We start from the raw sequence: 12095 nt of genomic DNA on the forward strand, positions 1-12095 counted from the left end.
TTAAAAGTGAAAGGATAAAAATCTATCAGAATATTTCTGTACAGTGTCTACTGAACTTCAGAGTGTCCAGTCTTCTAAATCCAGTTTTTACACAATTGTGTGGTTAGGGTTGAGGGGAAGGATTTAATCTTAGCAAGACTATACACAACAATTCAGCTTTGTATTGTAACTAAGAATGACTAATCTTCAGCATTACCAGCAAGATGGCTTTCCAGAGACGGAACTCCATGACTTTATATCACAGTGTAAAGACCTACCAAACTCAGGCCGATACAGATTAGAAGAGGAGAGTCCTGTGTCGATCTTCTGTTGTTGTAAACGGTAGGCATCTGGCTTTATTTGCCTACATATTATTAAGTAGCCATATAACATACCATCTCACCAAGATTTCATATCAGAAATACTTTCTCAGTTAAGAACTATGTGGCTTTCTAATGCTTTAGGAGTCCTGTACTATCATACAAATAGGCTATCCTCTTAGTCAACTGGATTATGTTATGAAATACTGCAAAATCTAAAATGTTTAACTTACATTATTCCAGGCCCAACTTTTGGAATCAAAGCAGCTATTCAAGCTACTGCAATAGATAACTGTCCTGCTCTAGTGGCCAGACCAGACTTTTGAGTCTGCTATTGCCTCTAACTAATGGGCCTGGCCCTTTAGTTCAAATAAGGGTTCCTGCTGTTTTGGATCCAGAGATTACACATTCCTTATAGATGCCCTATCCAATGGAGATGTTAAAGTTAGTGGCCCATCTGGGGATTTGGACTGTAAAATCTGTAGCTTCAGCTCAGGAATATTCATAGAATCTTACATGTTTTGTGCCAAGGACTTCATATTTTTCTCTACCACCTTACCGAGTAATTCAGTCACCTTGTATTGTACGTGATCTTTCTGTTTCCAGTAGTATTGGTCATTAAGGAATAGATCTACATTATTTTGAAGACTCCAAATTAACTACATCAAGTTAAAAATGTTACTTTCCTGCAAATTGCTGACAACTTTCTTTCTTGAAGGTCCTAATGAAGATATTTACAAGAATGTGGGAATGTATTCTGGAGACTTTTTAAAACCGCACACTAATCACAAGAACTGGATAGAAAAAATAGCTGGAAAATTCCTGAACTTAAAGCTCAAACTTTCTTTTCTTTAAAATAGTATAAACTTGTTACAGAAGTTTTTTGTGAAACTTGGACCTCTAATTGACCATTATCTCTAGTTTAGTTTAGGTTGTATTTTTCTAAGCATATGGCTCTAATTGTCTGATCTAGTTAGAATTGCACTGGAATGCAAAGGGCATTATGAAACTGGCTATGCACTGCGATCTGGCTAGACTAGACTATTCAACAATATTTCTCCAATAGATCCAAAAGTTACAGCTGGACAATGGCAACGTCAAACAAAAACTGGTCCTCAACACTACAGGCTTTAGATATGGAGTAGCATTCATTTACTGAGTTACAGCACTACTTACCAAAGGCCTTTGGTTTCTTCAGATTTTCTATTTACCTACAGTAATCAACCCAAACTGAGTTTCAGGAAAACACGTTAGATAAACTGCCGCTGGAGACAGTGTAGTGGGTTAACGTAAATGTTCAAATCTGGCTCAGGGCATAAACTAAGTGGGCATTTGTGCAAACAAGCCATACCACCTGACATGACCGGCAGTCTCTTCTCAGAGAGGCCAGAGTATATACCAGGGATAGGGAGGTCAGGTTGAAGTGTGGTGGCGGAGATGAGTGGGGGAACCTTACATAGCTTACTACACACGCCACTGGGTAGGACCAGGCATGTAGCCTTTCATGTCTCTTAACAGAATGCTGACTTACATTTTTAAAGAATAAAGGTGAGGTAAGGGAGAAAATAAACATAACAGCAACAAAAGTACTTCCAAAATATTCATTTTTATTTAAATGTTTCCTCCTTGTATACTAGACCTTAGACTATTTCTGGAGTCTAAATTAGATGTATGGAGATTTTGACTCCCAGATATTGGAAAGTGGATATTTGACAGCTATTATCTGCAGTAGTCACAAAGGTCCTCTGTGGAATTTTGTTATGATACAGTACTTCAAATATTGCAATTCTGAGCTATTAACTAGTCCATCCTCTTGCTTTGGAACCGGATTTTTATTGAAGCTTTATTCTCCATAATCTGTTCACTTGGGAAGCAGAATAGAAAAATGGAGGAGCATATTTTAGATGATTGCATGTGTAAGAGCAAAAATCCTATAGGTGTAGTAAACTGTACAGTGAACTGTTCTTTATATACTATGTACAAATTTGGAAGATGCTAAATATGTTCAGTCTGAATGTTTACATTTTGTAGGAAAGTGCTGAAATAAACATTTGCAATTGAAGTAAATCTTGAGTGAACCAGGAGTAACTTTAAGATGTCAGTTTTTAATTCATCTTTTTCATGACCAGTATCCTTATACTTCTGGCAAGGATTAACTATTGGACTAATTTGAGATGAATACCTAAACTTTAGCTTGATGCTAGCTCTGGGTCTGTACCAGATTAGCTCTTACATTTATTGTGTTTCTCACTGAATTATTGCATCTTAATCCTTCTTTGGTTTTCTGGTGTAAAACAGTCAGGCTAGAAGTACCACTTCTGCAAATCATAATAGGTTCCCACTCAGCAGAGGCCAACCACATACAATAGGTAGCAGAAATGGGACAGACAGAACAAATTCTCCCTAAACTAAATTTTTAGGAAGTCCTTTTAATAAGGCTTATTTCACCAGCATTTTGGTTTTCTTGAGAATGCTGTTTGGGGAAACAAGTTCATTAGCATGTAAGCATAGATTGCAATTTTTTGCGTACCAAAGGGGCTAAGCATAATGTACACACCACTTAAAAAGCACTATTGCAGTTGCAAAGAAATCTGAAGGGGAGGGCATCTGCCATTATAAACCATTGAAAGAACACCACCTCTCCCACCTGATATCTCCTTTCCTCATAAACCTAGATGACCTCAAACTTTCTCTTGATTTTTAAACCAGTCTGCTAAGACTTGCACAATTCAGCAAAAACCAAATCTGATTACAATGCAGAGCAGCGTTACTGCCCTAATACAGATGGAACACCTGTAAGTAATTTGGGATGACTAAAGAAGAGCTAGGGCCCATTGCACAACTTAGCCCCTCCCGTGCAGTCTTCTCCCAATTTCTAATACCTTGATATTGCCATATGAGGCAGAACAGGCTTACCCTAGCCACAAGCCAGTGGCAAGGTACTTGTGGCAAGGACTTGTGGTGTTTTTTATAGCCAGACTTCTCAGTTCTTGGAGCCAATGATCCTGTATTTGATGTGCTCTTGGAAATAGCCTGTATTGACAATCCTGAATCTTAATCAATACATGTTCTCCTTGTCCTCATCTAATGCTGAAGCCAAATTTCCTCAACAAATATTCTGGCTAATTAGAGAATGAAGGTTCAAGATGACTTATTTTGAGCAACAAATATGCTGGTTAAGTACAAGGAATACTGGGAATAACATATGCTTCGCTGGAAGGCTTGGCAGTGTTTTGTTTTGTGGCATAGCTGCCCCCTAGGTGAGGCTTCTTCCTAACTCCTGTTAGTTAGTGGTTGACCTGTGCCCTGAAGCATAAAGCTTTGTACCTTGTCTATCTTGTTAATGAAGTTATGGATGTCCATACCTATATAAATATCTCATTCTTTTCTGGGATCTTATTAGGCTGTTTGGTCTCAATGGTGTCCTGTGATAACAGATTCAGCTGGTTAACTACCCACTGAGAGGAAATGTTTCCTTCAATCCGTAGTAACTTTGCCTTTTACTTTCAGTACTGAATTCTCGTCCTTTATTAGAATCCAATTTCCCCTTTGCTATACTGCTATTTGTATAACTATGACTTCCCTTTTATTCATCTCTCCCCCAAATAGTCCCACACTTTTCTTCAGTTCTCTTCCCTTCCCCCCTCCCCCTTTATATAGAAGCCTTTTTATGTCTAGCCTCTTGTCTCTGGACTTTTTTTTTTTTTTAAATGTCTCATCTCTTCTGAGAGAGGGTGAACCGAAAACAGACTCGGGTGAAGGCACGCTATCTAATTACATAATGGCACAACTCAGTATTCTCTATCCTGTTCTTTCTACATGCTAACATTGTTGCCTTGCTCCCCTTACAGCAAGGACAGAACTTCTAACAACTCTGTAAGATGAGGCTTAATCAAACTCTGTAAAGCTATTCAGAATGAGCTAGTTTAATCCTATCCTCTGTTCCACCCTACAGCTTGCTGGAGTAATCGGACACCATCTTACAGCTCCCAAATGAAAATTGGGAACAGCTCTGTAGGATAAACTTTGCAAAGGGGAACCCTCTAGGTTTTGGTATGGAGGTGCTGTATAACTGTCCTAAACTTCTGTAGCAGCTGCCTCGACCTCTCCCGTAAAACACTCTGCCTGAAAGTTATGAACACTTTATTCCAAAATTAAAATCATGATTATCAAAATTACCTTAAAGGAGGCAGGATTTATTAATCCTTACCCAAAGACTTTAGTGAAGCAGAGATTGCAGGATGAGTGAGCTGGATATTTTGTTTTACATTGGAACCTCTTTAAGAGTTTTACCTACCAAGCTCTCTACCTCTATCCACAACTCAACTCGGTTTAAAATATGGAGGGGACAATAACCTGAGTTCCATGCCTCTGGAACCAGTGTGAAAATATTAAACTGAAGGGTTAGAGGCTAGATCCTTAGAGGTATTTAGGTGCCTAAATCTTGTTGATTTTCAATGCAAGTTAGGGACCTAGGTAGGGTTGAAGATCTGGGCCTGTATGTGCACTTCAAAGTGTTTCCTTTAAAAAGCTGAGGTATAAACTTAGACCCCTTCTGAGTTTTTAAAGTACTTCAGATTTGAAAAGGAATGCGGGGCCTGCTCCTGGCCCCATCAGAAAGTCTGTTTCCTACTCTTTCTCTCCCCCCCCCCCCCCCCCCCACTTAGCCTAAGTTTGTGTAGTCAATATTTACTTATTTCTTGGTGGCTGGTCAACTTCAACCTGGACAAACTGAAGTGGACACTTTTTTTCCTTTGAGTTATTTGTATAAGCTGTTTTGTGGTGTTTAGAGTACTGTAATAGAAAACTATAATCAAATAAAAATTAATGGAGCTTGCACTATTCCAGCTGCTGGACTCATTAAATATATTGTGAAATACTATCTGCACTTTTTGCCTTCAATTTTTTTTTCAAGATTTATCAAAAAACAACTTTAGGATAGGTAATGTTTAGAGGTTCAAAAAACTTGAGCCTGAACTTCTCCCACTGAAAGCACTGGGGACTTTGAAGTCAAGGGGAACAATACTCTGAGTATTTTAATTGTACCAGTCTCAACCAGAAAGAGCTCTTCTGGCAGCTAAAACTAAGCTTGACGATACCTGCATGTTTTGTTTTTTGGAAACAACATGTAGCATCTGCCTAAATCCTGCTTTAATCTGACAAATTTAAATCGTAGAATGTTTTTTTAATCTGTGAATTTTCTCTTTAGTATAACCACGAGTTGGCCTTGGAATTCACAACTGTCAATAAGAAAGTCAAACCAGGTTCCAGAAACTGGGGTCCTGTTGTTCTTATTGGTTTAAACCATGAGCCATTATACATTCAATCTAATAGAGGAAATAGCTCAAAAATGAGCTTCCATACTAGAGAAAACTATCAGACTTTGAGCTTGCTGTGGCTAAACATTTAGATCATGGCAGAAGAGGGATTAGACCAGAGTTAGAATCCTGTTAATAAATATATTAAATAAGCACAACAGTTGGGTTTAATATATCAACAAAATGATAATGGAACCACAGAGTTATCCACAACTACCTGCCAACATTCATGATGACATATCACCCTTTCCACTGACTGCAACGCTGTTAGTTAACAGGACTCCTCAAGGTCCTGTTTTAATACAACCTTTATTTAGACATAGTAGAGTCTGGGACCTCTATTCAGGGATAAGCACCCCCCAGTGCTAGGCACTACACCAAGGGTGGGCAAACTACGGGCTGCGTCCAGCCCTCAAGCTCCCACTGGAGAGCGGGGTCTGGGGCTTGCCCCGCTCCTGCCAGGGAGCAGGGTCAGGAGCCCCTCCAGACAGCTTCCAGAAGCAGTGGCATGTCCCCTCCGCACCCCTGCCCCCATAGCTCCCATTGGCCAGGAATTGTGGCCAATGGGAGCTGCAGGGGCTGCACCTCTGGACAGGGCAGCACACAGAGCCACCTGGCTGTGCCTCCGAGTAGGAGCCAGAGGGGGGGATATGCCACTGCTTCTGAGAGCTGCATGAGGTAAGCTCCATCTGGAGCCTGTATCCCTGAGCCTGCCACAGCCCTGATCCCCCTCCCACTCTCCAAACCCCTCAGTCCCAGCCTGGACTCCAAACCCCTCCACCACAGCCCCACCCCAGAGCCTGCACCCCCCAGCCAGAGGTCACCATCCCCCACTGCCCCAGCCTGGAACCCCTGCCCACACCCTGAACTCATTTCTGGCCCCGCACTCCCAGCCAGAGCCCTCACCCCCTCCCACACCCCAACCTCATGAGCATTCATGGCCTGCCATACAATTTCCATACCCAGATGTGGCCCTCAGGCCAAAAAGTTTGCCCACCCCTGCACTACACCAACACAGAACAAAACATGGCTGATGCCCCAAAGAGCTCGCAGTCCAGCTATTTGTCTTTATTGAAGTATTAGCTCATGGTTTTCCCAGAAACCTGACTCCTAGCCACACACAAATTTCTAGCTCAAAGTAAGTGGGGCTTTAAACTGGAGCTAGTTAGCCCAGCTCAACACTAAAAAGTTAGATTGACCTTGGGTTGCCAACTTTCTAATCATACAAACCCGAACACCCTTACCCTGTCCCTGCCCCAACCCCACTCCTTCCATTGCTTGCTCTCCCCCACACTCACTCACTTTTACCAGGATGGGGCAAGGGATGGGGTATGGGAGGGGTGAGGGCTCCAGGGTGGGGCCAGAAATGAAGGGTTTGGAGTGCAGGAGGGGGTTCAGGGTACGGGCTCTGTGAGGGAGTTTGGGTGCAGGAGGACTGGGGGTTGGAGGGCAGGGATGTGGGTTCCGGGAGGGGGCTCAGACAGGGGGCTGAGGTGCAGGCTCCAACCAGGCAGCACTTACCTTGGGCGGCTCCCAGAAGCAACCGGCATGTCCCTCTGGCTCCTAGGCTCAGGGGCAGCCAAGTGGCTTCGTGTGCTGCCCCTGTAATGCCGACAGACCCCGGTCGTCCTGTTGGCAGATGGGATCGAACCTGGGGCCTCTGGAGTTTAGTGTATGAGCCTGTATGGCTCTTAGCTAAGGTTGTATAGCAAACTCATTAATCTCTCTAAGTGGTCTCAGTGCCACTAGATGGGACAGAACACCACACCTAGGAAGTGCGTGGGTTACATACTTCCCCTAGCGGAGGAAGTGCGTCCCGAGCTTCAGAGACTTCCCAGTTGAAATCCCAGATGAGCTCCCAATTGTAACACCAACAGATCCCAGTCATTGGTGAGCGCGATTGAACCTGTGGTCTCTGGAGCTTAGTGCATGAGCCTCTACTGCATGAGCTAAAAGCCATGTGGCTCTTAACTTAGGCTGTAGATCAGCAGTTCTCAAACTATGGGTCAGGACCCCAAAGTGGGTCACAATCCCATTTTAATGGGGTCAGCAGGGCTGAAGCCGAAGACTGAGCCCCACTGCCCTGGCCCCACACTGCTCCCGGAAGTGGCCAGCATATCTGGCAGTGGCTCCTGGAGGTGGGGTACGGTAGGGTGGGGCAAGCAGTTCTGCCACATGCTGCCCTCGTCTGTGGGTACCACCCCCGAAGCTCCCATTGGCCAAAGTGAGTTGAAGGGGGCGGTGCCTGCAGGCAAGGGCAGTGCATGGAGCCCTCAGACCACCCCTTTCCCCAGGGATGCGTTGCCGGCCACTTCCAGGAGCAGAGCGGCGCGGGGCCGGGGCTGGGGCCAGGGCAGGCAGGGAGCTTGCTTTGGCCCCGCTGTGCAACGGAGCTGGCAATCCTGTGGGCCAGACAAAGCCCTGACAGCCATAGTTTGCCCTCCCCTGCTTTAACTGGTCTTAGTGCCACTAGATGGGATAGAACACCACACCCAGGAGGTTTGTGGGTTACATCCCTGCTTGCAGGCACCACCCCTGCTGCTCTGCTTCCTGGCCAATGGGAGCTGCGGAGTTGGTGCTCATGGCAGGGGAAGTGCGCGGAGATCCCCTAGCCACCCCTGCGCCTCGGAGCTGCATATGCCGGCCACTTCTGAGAGCCATGCAAAGGCAGGGCAGGTAGGGAGTCTGCCTTAGCCCTGCTGTGCTGCCGACTTGACTTTTAGCGGCCTATTAAAATCTCCTAGATTGCTTTCAATAGTCACTGGGAGATCAATGCCAATTCCTGTAGACTCCCAGCCAATCTGGAAGAGTTGGCCACCCTAGGCTGACCCAGCTACGTCACTCAGGAGGGTGAAAAATCCACACTCCTCAGAGAAATATTTGGTCACGACAATGCTAGGTCAACAGAAAAATTCTAACCTCAATGTAGCTATGACCTCTTGGGGAGGTGGATTAACTACTGTGACAGCAGAATAGAGTGACCAGCTAGTAAGTGTGAAAAATCGGGACGGGGTGGGGGTTAACTGGCGCCTATATAAGAAAAAGCCCCAAATATCATGACTGTCCCTATAAAATCGGGACATCTGGTCACCCTACAGCAGAACCCCTCCCACTGCTGTAAGGACGGTCTACAGAGAAGTGCTACAGCAGTGCAGCTGCACCGTTTGCTAGTGAAGACATGACCGTAGCCAGCGAGCGCTGCCCCTGCAGACAGAGCCGGGCTCCAGCTGCAGCCTGAGTTCCCGATCGCTAATCCAATCGCTCTGTGTAGGCTGTAGCAGGAGAGTTGGTTGGAGGTGTGGTTACTCCCGGTGCTGTCCCAGGGCACCTACTTGGCTTGGCTGCTGGGCCCATGCTTGCCACGTGGCAATGATGTGACTGGCAAGTTGGCGGCCCCGGGCTAGCGGGACTGGAACACGCCGGGTCCTACCTGTTGCAGCCGAGCCAAGCAAGCCCTGGTAGCTCTGACTGACTGTGGTGCTTGTGAAGACCAGCGCGGATTTGCGCCTGTTTAAGGTGCAGGGCTGGGGAAGGCGACCTGGGGGATCGGAAACCAAGGCCCAGGCAGGCAGCAGGTCTGAGGGGCAAGCGAGCAGCACGTGGGAAACCACGGCAGCCGCGTCCCAACCCTGCAGCGCGCTGCGAGTCCCAGCTCCAGGCTCCTGCTTTAAAACCAAGGCGCGCCCGGCCTTGCCGCGGGGAGGGGCGGGCGTTAGCGCCGCAGCCAGGCTAGGGGGACGCTCCGGCTCCGCAGCCCCGACGCCGCCGGCTGCCCTTCCAATGCCCAGGGCTGCCGGCGCCGGGCGCCTCCGCCCCGCTATCCTCTGTTCCGGGCTCGCCCGGGGCGCCACGTGACCGCGGATCCGGCTGCGGTGGCTTCGCTCGGCTGCCCCGGCTCGCCCGCTTCCCGCCCGCCCGGCTGCATGGGTCCCGCGCCCCGCTGCCAGCGCGCCGCCCCGGGCAGCAGTGGGCGCGGCGGGGCCCCGCGGCCGGCGTGCGCCATGGACCTGTCGGTGGGGTACTTGGCCAGGGGCCGGACGCTGGTGACCAGGTGAGCGGGCGGCTGGGGGCCGCTTGGGAGCGTGGCGTGTCGGTGGCCACGGGGGGTCAGGGTAACTGGCGCGAGCTAGGAAACACCCCAGTTCTTCAGAGGGCTGGGGACCTGTCACCCCCCCATGGCTGTTGCTGAGGGGCCCTCGGGGAGCCTTCCCATCGCTCTTCCCACTGAAGCTGCCCAAGCTGGTTGACTTGACTTTTACATCAGTGAGAGTTCGGAGGTTTGGGTTTCAAAATTCCCCCCCACCAGTGCCTGGCACTCGGGGAGCAAACCTGAGCGGGCGGTTGTTGTTGATCATAACGCTGCTCCCCTGGGCGTGGGCAGGAGGGTCCCTTGCAATGTCCTAAGCTTTGCTGTCCCCGGCTGAGCATGATGCAACTAGTAAATGAAACCGAAAAAAGGAGAAACGAGACTTTTAAATGCTCCTTAAAACTTGTGCAGCTTTTAGAACGGAAAGTATTGCTAATAATAGGGGTAAGGAAATTAATTCTTTTAAAGTGGATTTTTTTGGGTGCTGGTGGTGGATATATCTTACTTGACACTTTGAAGGACTCTGGGTCTGAGTTTTCTCTCACTTGCACTGATATAAGGCAGGAGTAATTCCACTGAAGTCTGTGGAGTTGGAACCAGCATAAGAACTGTGTCAGGGAGATCAGAATCAAGCCCTCGCTATCAGATGGCAAGGTTCTTCTGGAATTGGTTAGATGCTCTTACATTTCTCTGGGCAGCCCAAGGCATTTGAAATTTGCTGAGGTGGAGGAGACAGAAAGTTAGGGGCAATGCAAAGGGCTTTTAATGCTCTAGGAATTGCACCTGAACAGCAACAAAAGCTTTCACCCAGCTGCTACTAGAGCAGCTCTGCCCATTGGGTCTGTTTCCTTCCACATACTGCATCCATCCATGCTCACCCCATGCCCCTCACCCAGGGCTGTATTGCTGTATTGTATTCAGCTCAAAGTAGCTTCTCATGTGGGGCTGAGGAGACCAGCCAGTGCTGTGTTAACACTTATTTGCGGGTTGGCGGAAACCACTGGTTTTAGAAGCAAATGTACTGTGAGAGAGGAATAAAGCAAACTAATTAATTAAAGAGCAACAGTATATCTCAAAGCGCTTCTGTTTTGTACTGCAGAAATTAAGATTGCAGGAAGCTTAGGCCCCATCCTCCTTAGGATTTGTCACACTGTCTTTAAAATTTCCAGTTAACATAAAAAAAAAAAGTTGGAATATTCCTTGTGTTTATGCAACACCAGTACAGACCCTATTACAATTGTTTCTGAAAACCATGCTTGAATCCTGCCAAAAGGTGGTCTCAGACTGCCACAGTTGATGCTGCAAGAGCTCTGTCCACACTGACCTCGTCTACCCTGTAACATGTTATGTTCAAACACTACTGAGAAAACTTGAATTATTTGATACAACAGTGACTATGACTGAGCTGTCTTCATAGATCAGGGCAAATAGTGACTGGCTGCATTTAATTACAGTTAGCTGACACTGAACATGATTTACCCTGAGCTATGCTAACCTGTCAGTCATGGACACTTCACCTCTATGTATGTCAATTTCTCTGGGTAGCGCTTTGAGATCTACTGATGAACAGTGTATATAAGAGCTAGGTATTATCACTATTATTATCGTTATCATCCTGTAAGCTTTTCTAAATTCTTCATAATTGTGTTTGAACATGATAAAATTTTGTAATGTAGACAAATCCATTTGTGCTAGATTGATGAATGTGTTAGTGTAGATTGGTGTATGTGTTAGTTAAAGTCATTAAGCACAGACCTTCTTAGCATGGCAGTATTTCATAACAAGAGGACAGTCCTGTTGAAGCATAAGATTAGAAAAGAGGAGACATGCGTTTTATTCCTGACTGGGACAGAATTACCTGTGAGACTTTGGGCAAAATCTCTTTCAATCTATATGGCCTTGATTTTGGCTGTATTAAAATGCACGTTGCTCAAATGAGACCACCTTAGCAAGGGATTGAGGCCAATCTATGTATCTGAGCTGTCCCCATCATTGTTTACTACTCTATCAAGTTTTGTGTCATATACAGACTTCACCAGCAATGATTTAGTGTTGTCGCCAAAATAATTGATAAAGATATTGGATAATATTTGGTCAAGAATAGGGATCCCTCTGGAACCCCACTAGAAGCACCCTCTTCACTGATATTTGCGTAGTGCTAATTTTTTTTTTTTTAATTAATCATCATGCAGGACTAAGTCAAATGCCTTACAGAAATCTGTTATGTCAACCTGGCTACCTTTTATCAACCAAATTTGTGATCTTAAAAAAATTATGTAATTCTTTATTAATTGCATTCTGTATCTGTCTTTCCAATATTTTGCCTTTGTTCTCATAGCTAATATTGGTATGAGATTAGCTCCTTGACCAATTCTTTTAATGCTGAATGTT

General features: G+C 46.0%; 1 protein-coding gene across 2 annotated transcripts in view; it reads left to right on the forward strand.

Moving 5' to 3' along the window:
- LOC141992394 (mucolipin-3-like) overlaps positions 1 to 12095 on the forward strand; it is a 75776-nt gene that overhangs the window by 22926 nt on the left and 40755 nt on the right. Inside the window, exon 13 of one of the 2 annotated variants that reach the window (XM_074961411.1) lies at positions 191 to 321. In XM_074961411.1, coding sequence (XP_074817512.1) covers positions 191 to 321 — 131 coding nt within the window. Of the gene's footprint in view, positions 1 to 190; positions 322 to 9594; positions 9669 to 12095 lie in introns of those variants that run through there. The other variant, XM_074961412.1, reaches the window with a different exon arrangement.

Source organism: Natator depressus, chromosome 8 (genome assembly GCF_965152275.1).
Source record: "Natator depressus isolate rNatDep1 chromosome 8, rNatDep2.hap1, whole genome shotgun sequence".
Classification (NCBI taxonomy): domain Eukaryota; kingdom Metazoa; phylum Chordata; order Testudines; family Cheloniidae; genus Natator; species Natator depressus.